This window comes from Drosophila elegans, unplaced genomic scaffold (assembly GCF_018152505.1).
Source record: "Drosophila elegans isolate 14027-0461.03 unplaced genomic scaffold, ASM1815250v1 contig_183, whole genome shotgun sequence".
Classification (NCBI taxonomy): Eukaryota; Metazoa; Arthropoda; class Insecta; order Diptera; family Drosophilidae; genus Drosophila; species Drosophila elegans.
In genome coordinates this window covers 11985336-12001120 of record NW_024545550.1, presented here as the reverse complement: position 1 = coordinate 12001120, position 15785 = coordinate 11985336, and the positions used below count along the sequence as shown (strand labels likewise).

At 44.3% G+C, this 15785-nt stretch overlaps 4 protein-coding genes across 4 annotated transcripts; 1 reads left to right on the top strand and 3 right to left on the bottom strand.

Moving 5' to 3' along the window:
• Window positions 1-45: 45 nt before the first annotated feature.
• On the bottom strand, window positions 46-2696 carry LOC108141493 (FACT complex subunit Ssrp1). Its single transcript, XM_017264910.2, has 3 exons — window positions 2509-2696; window positions 864-2441; window positions 46-806 (listed from the first exon to the last, which is right to left on the bottom strand). Exons 1-3 carry the CDS (start codon window positions 2560-2562, stop codon window positions 231-233), a joined length of 2208 nt encoding a protein of 735 aa, XP_017120399.1. The 5' UTR covers window positions 2563-2696; the 3' UTR covers window positions 46-230.
• A 105-nt stretch (window positions 2697-2801) lies between these two features.
• Window positions 2802-4923, top strand: LOC108141528 (gastrulation defective protein 1 homolog). The gene has a single exon (XM_017264961.2). The coding sequence runs from the start codon at window positions 2889-2891 to the stop codon at window positions 4845-4847; it is 1959 nt and encodes a 652-aa protein (XP_017120450.1). The 5' UTR covers window positions 2802-2888; the 3' UTR covers window positions 4848-4923.
• Window positions 4898-5560, bottom strand: LOC108141529 (NTF2-related export protein). The gene is made up of 3 exons (XM_017264962.1): window positions 5505-5560; window positions 5361-5447; window positions 4898-5281 (listed from the first exon to the last, which is right to left on the bottom strand). Exons 1-3 carry the CDS (start codon window positions 5511-5513, stop codon window positions 4970-4972), a joined length of 408 nt encoding a protein of 135 aa, XP_017120451.1. The 5' UTR covers window positions 5514-5560; the 3' UTR covers window positions 4898-4969.
• Window positions 5561-6050: 490 nt separating this feature from the next.
• Window positions 6051-13498, bottom strand: LOC108141502 (facilitated trehalose transporter Tret1-2 homolog). Its single transcript, XM_017264929.2, has 5 exons — window positions 13246-13498; window positions 10442-10601; window positions 9094-9232; window positions 8822-9030; window positions 6051-7378 (listed from the first exon to the last, which is right to left on the bottom strand). Exons 1-5 carry the CDS (start codon window positions 13257-13259, stop codon window positions 6299-6301), a joined length of 1602 nt encoding a protein of 533 aa, XP_017120418.1. The 5' UTR covers window positions 13260-13498; the 3' UTR covers window positions 6051-6298.
• Between the last annotated feature and the right edge of the window lie 2287 nt (window positions 13499-15785).

The following is a 15785-nucleotide window of genomic DNA, read 5'->3' as shown; positions in this document are numbered from 1 at the left end:
AGCGAAAACAAGTCAACCGAGAGTTTAGCCGATAAATATCAATCATTATGGGCAATTATCAATTCTTTTTAATTTGTTGCTGGGTTTTGATTGGAAAATAAACTCTTATGGGTCTGTATCCAACAGGCAGCACGTAACTAAAACTAGGCATATGTAAACTAGATTTGGGGTATGGGTGTGTGAGGCGTGTGTTAATGGAATTACGTTGTGTTGCGTTGTGTTTTTTGGCCCTAATCACTGGCCTCCACTTCCTCGTCCTCCTCATCATCATCATTCTCATCGCTAGCATTGCTAGCCTCCTCGCTCTCCTCCGCTTCGCTTTCACTCTTGGCCTTCTTCTTTTTGTCATCGCCATCGGATCCTGGTTTAGTTTTCTTGCCGGCGGGCTCTTTGCCCTTGGATTTGCCCTTCTCGTCGTCGGAGCTGGTGGAATCATCGTCGGAAATGTACTCCTTGCTCTTGAAGCCGCTGCCGGAGGTGTTTGCCTTCTTGGTCGGCGATGGCTCCGATTTGCGTTTCTTGGCCGTCTTGGCAGCCTTCTCGTTGTCGCTGCCATCGCCGGCTCCCGGCTTGTAGTTGCGCATCTCGTCTTGGTAGCGCTGCTTGTCCTTGGCCGCCGCCTCCTCCCACTTGGACTTGTCCTTCAGCTCCTTCCACATCTCGCCGCCCTTCTTGGCGATCTCGGTGACCTTAATGCCCGGATTATCCTTCTTGATGCTCTCGCGCGTGTCGTTCAGCCAGAGCATGAAGGCAGTGGTGGCCCGTTTGGGTTTGCCGGTGTCTTTGTTCTTCTTGCTGGCTTTTTTCTAGTGAAATACAAGAGACGTTAGTTTATGCTGCAATTGATAAAAAATTTTCCTTACTGTTCGCTCCTTCTCCTTGTGCTTTCTCTCCTTTTTCTCCTTTTTCTCGGCCTTCTTCTCCTTCTTCTTTTTGGCGCCATCGCTGTCGCCATCTCCGCCTCCACTGGCATCGCTGTCGTCGTCCGAATCGCTCTCAACATTGCTGTCGTACTCCTCGGCCACATCGGACTCGTTCTCGTTGGGCTTGAAGTCCTCATCGGTGGACTCCTCGTCCGAATCGTCGCCATCGTCGTCGTCCTCCTCCTTTTCGCGGGCCTCTGCCTTGAGGCGGGCCAAATAGGCATCCGGCTCGTTCTCGTTGTCCGAGTCGCCGAAGTCAACGTCCTTGTAGCCGCTCTTGTCCTTGCCCATGTTGCTGACATGCAACTTCTTCTGCGTGATGAAGTCGAAGAGCTTGGCGTACTCCTCCTTCTCGATGGAGGAGAAAATGTGGACGGTGCCGTTCTTGAGCGTCACCTCGAAGTCGAACGAGCGCGTGGAGCCGCCGCTGCGGGCAAAGTTCACCGAACTGATCTCCTCGAAGCGGATATGCAGTGGTGGCTTGTGGATATAGATGAATCCCCGCTCCAGCGGATACAGGTATCCGGCGGCGGCCTTGAAGGAGCAGCCCACGGCCGCCGTGCCGGAGTGCCCGATGAAGTTGCCGGGCCCTGTGATCTTCCGCCCGATGAGCACCTTCATCACCTTGCCCATGACCTCGTAGACGGGCCCCGAGATCTCCTTCTCCAGCTTGCCCTCGTACTTGTCGCGCAGCTCGGCCTCCGAGAAGGGCAGCTCGATGGTGGTCTCCTCGTCGGGGGCGAACAGCAGGACCAGGTAGTGGTAGCGCGTCTGGCCCTGCTTGATGGGCGGATCCAGGGAGAGCACGAAGAACATCTGCCGGCTGTCCTTGTGCGGCAGCATGAAGAGCCGCAGCACCGAGTCCATGGGTATTTTGTAGTCGAACGTCTTGCCGTGCAGCTGAAAGAAGGTGGAGAAGATCTTGATGTCGTAGCGACCGCGAGGCGTGAGGATCTGGATCTCCCTGAATATGGCAATGGACTCGCCCGAAGCCGAGATGACCGAGGCCTTGCTCATCACGTTCTGATGGAACTTGTCCACCGGATCCTCCTCGGCCGACTCCACGGCCGGAATGTGAAAGCGCATCTCGAGCAGGCCGACGGGCGCGTCGTCGTTCTGATGGAACTCCAAGGTGACCTCGTTCTTGCCGGTGACACACTGCGAAACGTGAGACAGCGGCACCTCGAAGATGGTCTTCGAATCCTTGTCGAAGCTCAGCACGGAGCCCATGAAGCGGGCGGTGCCCCAGTTCCAGCCCTTCACGCACATCTCCTTCTCGACCATGTCCTGCGAGTAGGCCTCCTTGATGAACTTGCCCAGCTTCTCGTTCTCGCTGTCGCGGAAACCCGAGAAGCGGTGCAGCAGCCCGCTCTTGGTGAACACCCTCAGTCCCCAGGTGCCCACAAACTTCTGCGAGTTGATGAGGTCTATGTCGTCCGCCGAGATCTGCTCCACCTTGCCGGTCTTGGTGTTCTTGAAGATGATGTTCTGGTCGGTCAGCTTCAAGCGTCCGGAAGACTTTTGCGTGGGAAAAGGGAAAATCAGCTAAAATGTGCCAAAATCTCAGGCGCAATTTGCGACTCACCAAGACACCGCGCACTTCGGCGTTTATGTCATTGTACTCCAGCGATTCCGTCATTCTGCGGTTCTACTGCACAAATAACTTAACAAATCAACAATATATTGCGCCGCCTTGCGAAATTGTCTACAATTTGCAATAAATTCGGCCGACAAAAAACAACACTGCGCGCCTAATTTTAGGTTAGACGCCGCTGAGAACCAAACCAGAGTGACCGTAGTATATTCCATACATACTGCTTTTTCTTTAAATACCAAAGCGGTGTTTATATATTAAAAACGGTCACATCATACTTTTGTTTACCAAAATAGCCGCATTTGTTCAGAGGGAAACTTTAGAGAAATTGACTTATATTAATTAAGAGCACAGTGTAAAAGCCATAAGCCATGCAACGTGGTAAAATATCGTTTGGAAAAATCCAGTTGAATATTAATAAACCGCCAGCCGAGACAAAATCCAACGAAACCACAAAGAAAGATGAGGAGGACTCATCTGAGGCTAGTGGAAGTGGTGGCGGATTTAAGAAAATGGACAAAGTGCAGATGATTCGACAAATCGAGGATGTGGCCGAGGATCTGGAGAGCCAGCACCTGAAGGAGGTGATGGGCATCAGTGGATTCGGGCGCAAGGCGGCCAAGGTGTTCGACATCAGCGAGCAGATCGAAAAGGCCAGGATTACGCGTCCAGGATTGGACAGGAAGAAGGAGGAGACCACGGCGGATAAGGGAGCTGAGGATGAAGAAGACGTTATAGGACCTCTACCCCCGTCTGCTGCGGAGGAAAAGGACAAATCCACCAAAGAGCCTGCCAAAGCCGAAGATTCCGATGATGATTCCTCCGATGAGGATTCCGACGACGACGACGAGCAGAGCCTGGCCAAGAGGATACCCTACACGCACGAAGTGCAGATGCAGCACGGATCGCGGGCTGTCCTGGCACTGGCCGGCGATCCCTCGGGCGCCCGTTTGGTCTCCGGCTCGATTGACTACGACATGTGCTTCTGGGACTTTGCCGGCATGGACTCCGGCATGCGTAGCTTCCGACAGCTGCAGCCGTGCGAGAACCATCCCATACGCTCGCTCCAGTACTCCGTGACCGGCGACATGATCCTGGTCATCTCGGGCAACGCCCAGGCCAAGGTGCTCGATCGCGATGGCTTCGAGAAGCTGGAGTGCTGCAAGGGCGACCAGTACATCTCGGACATGTCGCGAACCAAGGGACATGTGGCGCAGCTTACCTCGGGCTGTTGGCATCCCTTCAACCGGGAGCAGTTCCTAACGGCTGCCCTGGATGGCACCCTGCGCATCTGGCAGGGACTGCGGGCAAAGGAGCAGGTGCAGGTGATCAAGACGCGGGCGCAGGGAGGACTGCGCACCAACGCCGCATCGTGCAACTTCAACAGGGACGCCACACTCATAGCAGCGGGATGCGTGGACGGATCAATACAGACGTGGGATACGCGCAAGATGTATGTGAACACAACGCACTGCGTGCGGGAGGCTCACCAGAAGGGCGCCGAGATCACCTCCATTGTGTTCTCCTACATGGGCCAGCAGCTGGCCACCCGGAGCAACGATGAGACCATGAAGCTGTGGGATCTGCGGCAGTTCAAGCAGCCGCTTCACACCTGGACGAACCTGTTTTCCCGCTACGACATGACCGACTGCTGCTTCAGTCCGGACGATCGCATGCTGGTCACCGGCGAATCGCTGCCCAAAGGCCAGACCGAAGCGAACTTGTATTTCTACAGCACCAAGAGCTACGAGGAAGTGCAGCGCATCCCTGTGTCCGGCTCGCACGTGGTGAAGACCCTGTGGCATCCGAAACTCAACCAACTGTTCGTGAGCTGCGGCAACGGAACTATCAAGTGCTATTATGACGAACAGCGAAGCATTCGGGGAGCCAAGTTGTGCGTGGTGAAGACGCATCGCAAGAGGCAGCCCATGGAAATGGTGGGAGTGTCCCAGATCATCACTCCGCATGCCCTGCCCCTGTTCCGGCAGGAGAAGTCACGCACTTCGCGCAAGCGCATGGAGAAGGCGCGCATGGATCCGGTCAAGTCCAAGCGGCCGGACTTGCCCATCACCAGCGGACAGGGCGGTCGCGTGGCCAGCTCTGGTGGCACGCTCTCCTCCTACGTCATCCGCAATCTTGGCCTGAGCAAGCGTGTGGACGACGACCAGGATCCGAGGGAGGCCATCTTAAAGTTTGCCAAGGATGCGGCCGAGAATCCCTACTGGATAGCTCCTGCCTACAAGCAGACGCAGCCGAAGGCCATCTTCTCCGAGAAACTGCCCGCCGATGAGCCGGCCAGCAAGAAACCCAAGACAGAGGCAGACAAATAAGTAGTCAGTCTATTCATAAGTGCTTAGAAATGTAAATAAACTCGTTACGGTTACAGAACGTAGCTACGTAGCTTAACTTTAATGCTTATGTATAACAAATGAGTGCGGGTGCGAGTGCTTGGCTAAAGCATCACCTCTTGCAGGCGGTAGCAGTCGGAGGCAATCTTCCACTTGTCGTTCTCGGCGGTCACGATGAAGGTCTGCTGAAAGTTACGGATCGACTGGTGGGCAAACTTGACGGTGCCGCTGGCGAGGATGAGGTAGGTCAGTTGGTTGGCCACAGCCGGATCGAGAATGGGCTGAGCGTCCAGAGTGTTCATCTGGTGGCTGGAGGTGGGCAGCTCCAGGAAATAGCGCTCGATCAGCTCGCGACCAGTGGCCCCGTTTCCATTCCAGCTAAAGGTGGCATTTTCCAGGTACAAACGACCAATTTGCTGCAGGACAAATATACATCCATATGTATTATTTCGTTTTCTGTTGAAATTGCCGGTTTTCTGGGGAATTTCAACTTACATGTCGCCGATTGTCCACGGAGGCGTAGTACAGACGCGTAAAGGTGTCCGCAGTGCGGGCGCAACTCTCAATCTTGCTCTTCAGTTCCTGCAGGCATTTATAATTCGTTTATATTGCTAAAATATGTAAAGTATTTCAACTCACGCTATTCATTTTGTTGATTTGCCGCAGGTTCTTCAATTAGAGTGACCGTTGTACGTGCAACAAAACATACCAAGTATTTGGCTTCAAACGTTTTTAGTATTTGTTCTTCAAATAACCGTTACTTATTTAACTATGAATACCCTTCATTTTATTCAAATAACTTCTTTATAGTTTAGCTAAGTGCCTAAAATCACTTTTAAAAAAGTGACTGTGAAAATAAAGTTGTTAGCATTCGGCAGACTTATTTAAAAATTGCAAGAATATAACAGATGCCTGTTAATTCCTAAATTTATAGTTATCAACAAACTGTTCCCAGTTTAAAGCTGCTGTTTGTGAAAATAGAGTTGTCGACATTCGGCAGAGAAATTAAAAAATTACAAGGATTTTACAAATAACTGTAAATTTCTTTTATAATAACTATCAAGTAACTGTTCCCATTTTAAAGCTGCTTCCAGTATTTGATCGAGAATTGGATAAGTTAAAAAATACGTAGTTAAGAACATTACTTATAAGATGAAACTAAAAAAAAAACATATAAATACCACGCATAATTTAATCAGATTTTTATTTATAATCATAATTTTAGTTAACAATTAGACACAATTTAAAGCATAGCGATCACAATTTGAACTAACAAACTTAACATTTGAAGATTTCCTGTCGTAGTGGCCGAGCTGGACGACACACTGGAATATCGGGGGAGCCTAACGACTACGAGGCACTGCGGCTAGAACTACGAGTATTTCTAAATCTAGCTAAGCTAAGACCTGATTTAAAGCTAACACCCCACCGGATTATGCGTCCGTCCCCCGAATGGCCTTGAGCGGTTGCAGGGGCTGCAGGTTGACCGTCTTATAGCCACGATCCCGCCGGAACCACAGCCAGTTGTTCCCGTTGAAGTAGTCCTCGATGTGCTCCAAACTACGGCCCTTCGTCTCCGGCTGGAACATGCACATGAAGGCAGTCAGCAGGAAACTGGACACTCCGAAGACCAGGAACACTCCACGCATTCTAAGGAACGCCTGCAAGGCGGGGAAAAACTTTGCGAAGATGAAGAGCGCCACGTTCATCGAGGCAAACACTCCACCAGCTGTCCTACCCCGGATTCTGGCCGGGAATAGCTCTCCGATCATGATGCCCGGCATGACCATCAGGGCCGTATTGAAGATGATGTAGCCCAAGAGGCAACCGCCGCCTACCAACACGTCGTAGGACATTTTCGGCTGACCGTGTCTGGCATACTGATAAACACTCAAGGCCAGGCAGAACACCCCAGAACCGATGCCCGACACAATCATGATCCTGCGACGACGCACAAAGATCAGGATCACGCAGAAGACCATGCAGCATACCACACGGACAGCAGCCGTTCCAATCGCCGCCTGTTTGGGATTGAGTTCCGCCCCGAAGTCCTTGATCATGTCGATGGCGTAGAAGATCACGATGAATGTGCCGGAGAACATCTGCAGCAGGGAGAACACGATCACGATAACGAGCGGCTTAATGGCCACCCTCTGGCAGCACAGCTGGAAGATGTTCTCATTGGTCCGGGTGGTGACCCGCTCCTTGGCCAGTCGCTGCGTCATGTCGTTCAGCTCCTTCTGGGCACTGATCTCACTGCCCCGCAGGAAGGTGAGTGCCTGCATGGCTCGCTTCTCGTAGCCATTGCGGAGCAGCCAGGCTGGCGTCTCCGGGATGCACGAGATGGACACCATGGCCAGCAGGGGCAGGATGTTGGCGCACCATGCCACACTCCGCCAGTACATCATCGACCCCAGGGAGTAGACCAGCAGGATTCCGCAAGAGTAGGCCACGTATGGAGCACCGATCAGCAGACTCCTTAAATTCGGTTCCGCCGTCTCCGCAATGTAGACCTTGAAAAAGGTCAAGAATAATTTAATTATTTATAAAAAACATTTAAACGGAAAGAACACAAGAACTGAAATAAAATTACTTTCACCTTTAAAAATGTCAAGAATAATTTATTTATTAACTTTTAAAAAAACATTAAAAGGAGAAGAACACAAGAACTTAAATAAAATTACTTAAAGGGTTTGTCTTTAGCTTTGATTTAATTTAAGGTCTTAAAAAAATTACTTTCTAATAAAAATGACTTATTAACTTAAATTAAATTACTTTTACTTTGAAAATGTCAAGAATAATTTATTGTTAACATTTATAAGAAACATTTAAACGAGATGAACACAAGAACTTAAATAAAATTACTTAAAGAATTTGACTATAATTTTGATTTTATTTAAAGTCATAAAGAAATTACTTTCTTATAAAAATCACTCAAAGCTAACTTAAAAAAAAAAAACAATTTCAATATAGGGCCACAAGAGCATAAACATTTTAATTTAAGACAGCCAAACACTTTTATTTATAAACGTTTATGTTGAAAAACCTTTGAAATAACTCATGGCTTAAAGGCCTTCCTAATAAGTTAATTAAATTCCTGAGTCTCTAGAGTTCATAAAGCCATATGTAATGTTAAACGAAACTATTTCCTTAAATATCTTGCCCCTGAACTTAGCTAGAACTTTCGCCAGCAAAACAAGTTGATCTATTTGAGGGTCACAAAAGCATCAACATCTTAATCTCTGGGAACTCTTGGATGGTAATCATAAAATCGTAAATCACGTCAGTCAGCGAACCATTAATGAAAACGAAACTCGCCGGGGGAACACGCGCAACAAGTCGACGACGCCCACCAGTTCAGGCAACCACCCATCCAGCCAACCACCCATCCATTCATCCATTCAACCATTCAACCAGCCACCCGTATAGAGCCCACCCACCCCGAAAAACACCCATAAGCTGCATCAACGTTATTATAGACTAAGGTCAAGAATCCGGAACTACTACTTTGCGTGTGTGCGGAAAGCTTTTGCTTAGCTATGTTCATCATGCAAATGATGCGCTGGCCATTTAAAGTCCGGGAGCGATGACGACGATGACTATCGTTATCACTTTGGCCGCAAGATAAGTCACGGACATATCCATAAGATACTCGTAAATAAACAGCCGGCGCATTATTAGCGTAGACACAATGGAAGCGACCGGAGAAGCCGGGACAATAGAATACGGCGTCGTCAAGTGGCCAATTGACGACCTGTCCACCTGTCACCACTGCTCTTTTTTTTTGCCACGTTCCCCATTTGTGGGAGTGCCATTTGCGGGGAGTTCAAGGCTCCGTCGATTACGGTTAATGGGTCAGTCGGCAAATCACGTATACGTTATGGTTCCGGGTATTGCGAGTGCCCCATGTGAACGAACCCCTTGGGCCAATGCCAATGAATTTGGGAGTCACTCACCTGTCCAGGTCCACCCAGAATTCCGGTGGCAAATCCGCACAGGAATCGGGCAAAGATCACCACCTTAATGCTCTTGGCAATCGCCAGAGTGCTCCAGCCCAACAAGAGGGGAATTACTGATATGATCAAGGTGCGACGGCGACCCAAATAATCCGCCAAAGGTCCTGACATCAGCGATCCAAATGGGGTGGCCAAACTATGGACACTGGCTGTAAAAATATTCAATAGGTGAAAAGTTTGCAATCCCCAAAAATGGCTTAGGATTCACATACCTATCCAAGAACCCGTTTCCACATCTATGGGGATCTCCGTGCTATTGGTATCCGTCAATTGGGGCAGCAAAATGGCTGAAAATCCAATGGGCATGCCACAGCCAGCTGAAAGTAAAAGAACTGCACAAGTGGCCAAAATCTGAAAGGAAAATGCATAACAAATGCATATGAGATCAATAGATCAACAGATTAATGTTTAAGTTCAAAGTGTGCACAATTCTCCACCCAAAATCATGGTAAATCATAATTTATTCATTTGAATTAAATATTTTCGGTACTGATTTGGACTGAAACTGTTCATTTTCATTTTTATTTTTAAGTATGGAACAATTTGGCTTAAAATTTGACAAAAAATTGAAGTCTACAATTTTTCTATTGGATTGGATATTATATTGTTTTAAGTTTATGTTAAGTAAGTTTATGTTTTGAAAAACTATATTAGATTCTAATATTTTAATGTTTAATTTTACTATAGGGCTTATCTCCGGCTGTCTTATAATCAGAAAGAGTTCATATTTTAAGCATACTTTTAATTTTATATTTAATTTTTTTTTTTTGTATATTCCGATCGACATTTAAGAATGATATTTCTATAGAGCTTCATAGCAACATAAACTTAATCAAATCTACCGATCATGTCGTCAATGTTGCCGTGCCCGCCAAACAATTGACATCAATTGAAGTTGCAATTGCATCACGGACAACTTTATTTTGATTTGCGCTGATAGTGACAAACGATCTGTGACCGCTGCCCATTGATCACTATATGTAACATATATAGTGTTAGCTCAGTTCAATTTGTGACGCCAGCAAACTGGACACACACTAGACCCCTGAAATTGAACGACATTTCGGGCCATTTGCTGCCATTCATTCGACTCAATTCCAGAGGCTCCGTCACATGTCCGCCACATGTAGCCCCCAACAGAAGCGTTTTCTAATCATTCCGCGAAGAAAGTTCAATTGCGTATCTTATCATTTTGTCCTTCACGGAATATTTAGTATCTGTCATGCATGTCTTGGCGAAACCCCAGAGATGTCCGATGTTCGACAAGCGGTTGACAAGATTATAAGTTTACGTTTTATGTGCTAAGTACAAATAGTAAGGGCCCTAAATATCTACTAGGCATGCTTAAATAGTTTAAATTAAAAGTTTTATTTAAGATCATTTTAATACAACTCTATATATTTGTCTAATTGGCATTGAAGGTCTTCGATTCTTTCTAAAGTTTGACCACGGAGTAAAAAAAAGAATTTTCCTGCATCTAAATAGGTCGGAAACTATGGTAACCAAAACTTAGATAGAAATCTTCCTTAAGGCTAATTAATATCTTTCACAAAAACTCACCTGATGCGTCATTCCTCTTCTATTGGCCACGTCGTCATCCTGCTCATCAATTGTGGAAAGTTTTCTGGAATTGTGGTTACCCAGTTTGCATTGAAACTCTGCTCCTGGAACCACATGATAGGACATTGAGTGGGGCACAAATTTGAGATACTCCTCATCTCTATAATTGTGATTAGACGAAAAAAAGAAATTAATCAATAATAAAAGACATAACAAGATGAAAGATCAGTTATAAAATATCGTGGCTAAAGAAGGTGTTAAATATTTATAGTTTGTTTAGTTAATGCATTGTAAAAAATAATAACAAACCGATTTCACATTTAGTTAAGATTTGCCAAGCTATACATTTATGCCCTTTTAAGCTGTGAACTTAAAATATTGTTTTTTTTTTTAAGATAAAGTATACAAATATTTGGTAATACAAAATATTCCGCTATTAGGTGCATTTATTGTCAAGGTACTCCGACACTTTTGCCGCTTAATGGGCTTAACGAGTTGCAATTATTGGCAATTCATGGGCACTTGGGCACTTGGGAGCACTTCGGATCGGTAGTGCGGGGCAACCCTTTCACACGCCACTCAAATCAATCCAGTTGCATTCCCATTCCCCATTGTTACTTTTACCGTGTTTTGTTGCACTTTAATCCGGTCAATTTATAGTTGACTCATTTCTCAAAAAAAAAAAAACAGTTGATAAGAAAGCGACGGAGAGCGGAAAATACGTCACTTTTGGGAACCAGCTGTGGTTTTCAGTTTGTTTTGGCGCTGCGATAAGAAAAACATAAGAAACAAAAAAATAACGCTCTGCGATTTGCGGTTGTTTCTTGCCAGCGTTTCGCTCTCTCGCTCTTTCGCTTGGAAGCTTTTGTTTTGCTTGTGTTTCACTTGCTTAAATAATGTTAATGTATTTGGTTTTATCGCTTTGCAAGGTCAATATGGAGTCACGTTTAATGAACCGAATCAAACTTTCTTATTTATATTGAATAAGTTGCAATATATTTTGGGAATCAGCAGTTAGCCAAATTGTTTTGCAATAAAATAAAACAAAGTGGCATTTATAGGCCTATAATATTTGCCATTTGCCATTTCCCATTTGTATTGTCTTTGATCTACAAAACTGCAAGCCTTGGACATCTAAAATTCACTCATAGCATTGGTCAGTCCATACATAAATCCGTAACTCGTGATTTGCATGTCAAAAAAATTAAATAAAGTAAACAGATTTGGTACGAAAAATTTCAAAAACAAAAGAAATTTATACATGGAGGAAGTACAAAAGATAATGCCAATAGTTCAATGTACCAAAACAAACTTCAAGCTAAACAACTAAAATTAAATGCCCTCATAATTCCTAGATATCTTCCATTTAAACATATTAATAGGTTAATAATCCACAAATTCCCAGCGTAAGCTTTCCAATCACAATCAATCGGCGTGACTGAAGACCAAGTCTACTTTGTTTGCCCATCAATATGCTGATGTGTGAATTGAAAAAGTCGCCTGCACGACTGTATGGATTCTATAAATTGAGATGCTCACCCACTGTTGACACCACAAATTAGATAATTTATGGCACATCGGGACACACTCGAATAAAACAATCATCTGCGAGCATGTGGCTGCCAATCGAATGGCCAGCAAACAAATGATTTGGCTTAATTGGGGCAATCGGTGTGGAAAAGCGGGCAGAGGCAGTCAGCTGATGGCGCCATCTCCAGCACTCAATCAAGGATTAATTTCATCATTGGTTGCCATGGTAGTTCCGGTCTACCCGCCGTATACGTAATAACTAAACGGAATTTAATAGCTCAGCCAGATGCCAAAAAAGCAAGATAAGATAAGGCCCGAAAACCATGAAATCTCGGTAACTGGTTAATGGTATTTTAAAACGAAAGCACTAGGCTTATCACCAATTAATGGTGAGGTTAACCAATCCAATTAGGGAATTTCCGAAGTAGGGGCAAGAAGCAAACAGAAGAGCAATTTCACAATTTGCGAGCATGAGCATACTCCAGATGAGTAATAACAAATCAATCAATATTTATCTTTAATGCATGCAGACTGAAAGACTTAAATTCCCTAAGAAGGCAAAATAATTTTCATTCAATTAAGGCATGTAAATTGTTTATTGATTGATGTGGTAATCAGCTTGGAATATTTCAACTCATCGTGAGATTTGATAAGGTAAAATTAACGTTTGTACACATTTCAAAACAATGCGCATTATTAGTATATAAATTTAGCTGAGCGCGAAAAAATGTACTTTTGTTTTTACTCAACACGTGTTTTGTCTGGTAAATAACCCGTATCTAATCTCTTTTTTTTGGAAATAAAATACAGTAAAGTGTATTATTTATTATCATTTTGTGAGGTAATTGAACGGAAATCTTTCGCTTGCCACCACTTCATTGATCACTGAATACTTTGTACCGAAGATTTTTAGACAGATCTGGCTAGCAGTTAGTAATGTACAGATAAGACCTATTTTTTAGGGGGAAATCGGCTATTAGGTGGCAATGAAACGCCCCTTATCGACGGGTGCCCAACAAACTGACCCTAATCTCACACTAGGAGTACTTCAGAACCTTCTGCCTGGACCCTAGCAACATAAATGCACAAAACTGATCGAAGAAACTTGAAAACTTGTTTATGGTTGCTGGGGTTTAAAGTCGAAGGGGGTATTTTTAGCTGGCCAGACAGAAAATTCGCAAAAAATGCTGATGAGTGGACACACTGTTTAACACAAATGCTCGAACAAACACATTTTTTGTTGTATTTTGTTTTGATTTGTTTTTTTTTTTTACCTTTCGACACTCATTTTGGCCAGCTTTAATGTAGGCAAATTAGTTCAAGTAGTTTCGGAATTAATTTATGGAATTCCTCCGCTTTTTCCGTTCTTTATATAACTAGTCGCGACTTAATGGGCTCCCTTTAGATGCATTTGTTAAACAAGTCACTCGATCGCCTGGTTAATATATCTCGGATCTCGGGGAAAACGAAGCACTGAAAGAAAAGCGAGCGACTGCGGAGGAGCGACAATAACATTTCATGCCAAAACGCTCACTGGCTGGCAAAGTGGTTCGGATGCGGCTTTTATTTATGAGCAGCGATCGACGCTGCGATCGCAACACGCACACAAACAACACACCCATAGCAATTATTTAGCGTTCTCTCTTTTTGTTGTTTGCATGCCGCTTCAAACTGCCCGCTCGTGCTGTCTCCTTCGCACGCTTCTGCTGCGGAAGCATGCTTGCGAAAAAGGTTCTTGCTTTGCTTGACCAAGATCACAGCTGATTGTGCTATAAGGTACTATAACAGTTATTCGAGCTCTCTTTATTGCCGCTTCCTCTCTTCTGAGCGACAAAAAGTTTAAAAAAAGCTTTTTGTACTATCAGATACTAGAACCAGAATGTAGATCACTTGTGTATGTTTATGGAATCTGGGATGGCAAAAAATATACGTACCGTAAGACCTTTAACTATTTAGTAAATAGTTATGGTACATTGTCTCTACTAATAACATCAAAATTTAAAATATATTGCCTGCCTTTTTGAGTTTGACAATTCTAGCTTTTTAATCTTTATATTTTGCTTAGCAATTTCTAATTTGAAACAACAAATTTGCGTGTTTAGCTTAAAAGTCTTTACGTTTTTAGCTGATAAAACGTTTTAAGATGCTATTGTTTTAAAAATCTGCTCTGAACAGGATCAATTTATTAGCAGAATAAGTAAAATACATTTATTATGAATTATATATTACATTTCAAATTAAACTTATGATTGTATGAATTCCGCATACCAAATTTTCAAAATTAAAGTTTTATTAAATTGTAACTTCCCCCAAATTTAATTTGTCACCTGCTTTCGCCTTTCACTTTTTTGTGTCCCCATCTCTTTGAGTAGATAAGAGCCAGTGAAAAGAGCATTAAGGACCCGAGCAATGAAAGCACTCGTGAAAATTACCCGAGGGTCCGAGCAGAGCTGAATTAAAAAAGCTTTTCATTCATAACCTTCCACAACAACAACGACAGTGGGGATTGACATCAACAACTGAGACGGAAATGCAGCGAAATAGCAGTTTTCGAAAAAAAAGAAAAACGAAGCAGGGAAATGGAACAAAATTCCTATAAACAAAGGAGGGTACGGTACTGCTTCGGGGGCATGAAAACTAGTGAATAACTGTGTGAAAACTATCTGGCAAGGAAACTTATTAAAACTTTGTTATACCCTTTTTTCGAGAGCTTTTGTAAGCGGCTTACGTTGCTCGACATTCATATGCCCCGTTATCCGGCGCTATCCCCGCCCGTTCCCTACTTTCACGCCCACTTTCACACCCACTTCCGTTTCCTTTCGCTAAGCTCAAACACTTGCACAAATAAATGTATCACCCGGAGCGTCGGAAAATCGCTCTCTTGCTGACTTTTCTCTCTTTTTTTTAGTGCTTCAGTGTTTCAGTGTCTAGGTCGAGGCAGCTTTTTCTCCTGAAGGTCGCCTCCTGACTAACTGTTCGATGTGCTTGTATTGGATTTGTCCCCCTTTTGTGGGAATAATGCAAGTCGAGTGGGAGGAAAACTATCGACCGACTGCGGGGGATGCTCAGAAGGTTAATGGGCGGCGAGTATAAGCCAAAGGATAATCAGTTAACCCTTTTACCCCCCGAAAAAAGTTATACATATCCGCTTTCCAATTAAAATTGCCTAATTCTATGTTTTAGTAATCGCATCATGATTTTGTCAATCAACCAATTGCATTTCGATTCGCATTATAATTGGCAATTCGCACATTGTTCCCATGACACCCATATGCAAATGCCTAATTAAGTGAGTTATTGTTCAAGGACAAATTCACTGTTCACTTACTGGCCCCGAAACCAACCGCAAAAAGTATGAAAAGCTTGCAGTTGCACTAAAAGCCAATCACTGGAAAGAAATAACAGGTACAATGAGAGCAAATTCAATACATTATTTCTGCATTAAAATTTCTAAGTAATATTAAATGGCTTGAATTATTATTTAGTATTGAATTAATTCTTATACTTTAATAAGAGTATTTGTTGGGTGTAAAAAAAAAAGCATTTCAATTAATATTTACTAAGTCAAGGTATGGCTAATTAAAACGAACTTCGCTTTCTTTTGGGCGTTAAGTTTTTATTTCAAATAACTTATATAAATTGAAGTGAATTTTTTTCAGTGCCCCAAATGGCATTACCACTCCCACTGCCTTTTTTTCGCCAGCATCCCAATATCCTAGTCCATTCCATTTGGCCGTAAATCACATTGCAAATCAAAGGCAGCGCCCGGCAGCTGCCATAAACTTTTATGGCAAGCGAGCGTGGGAAGAGCTTA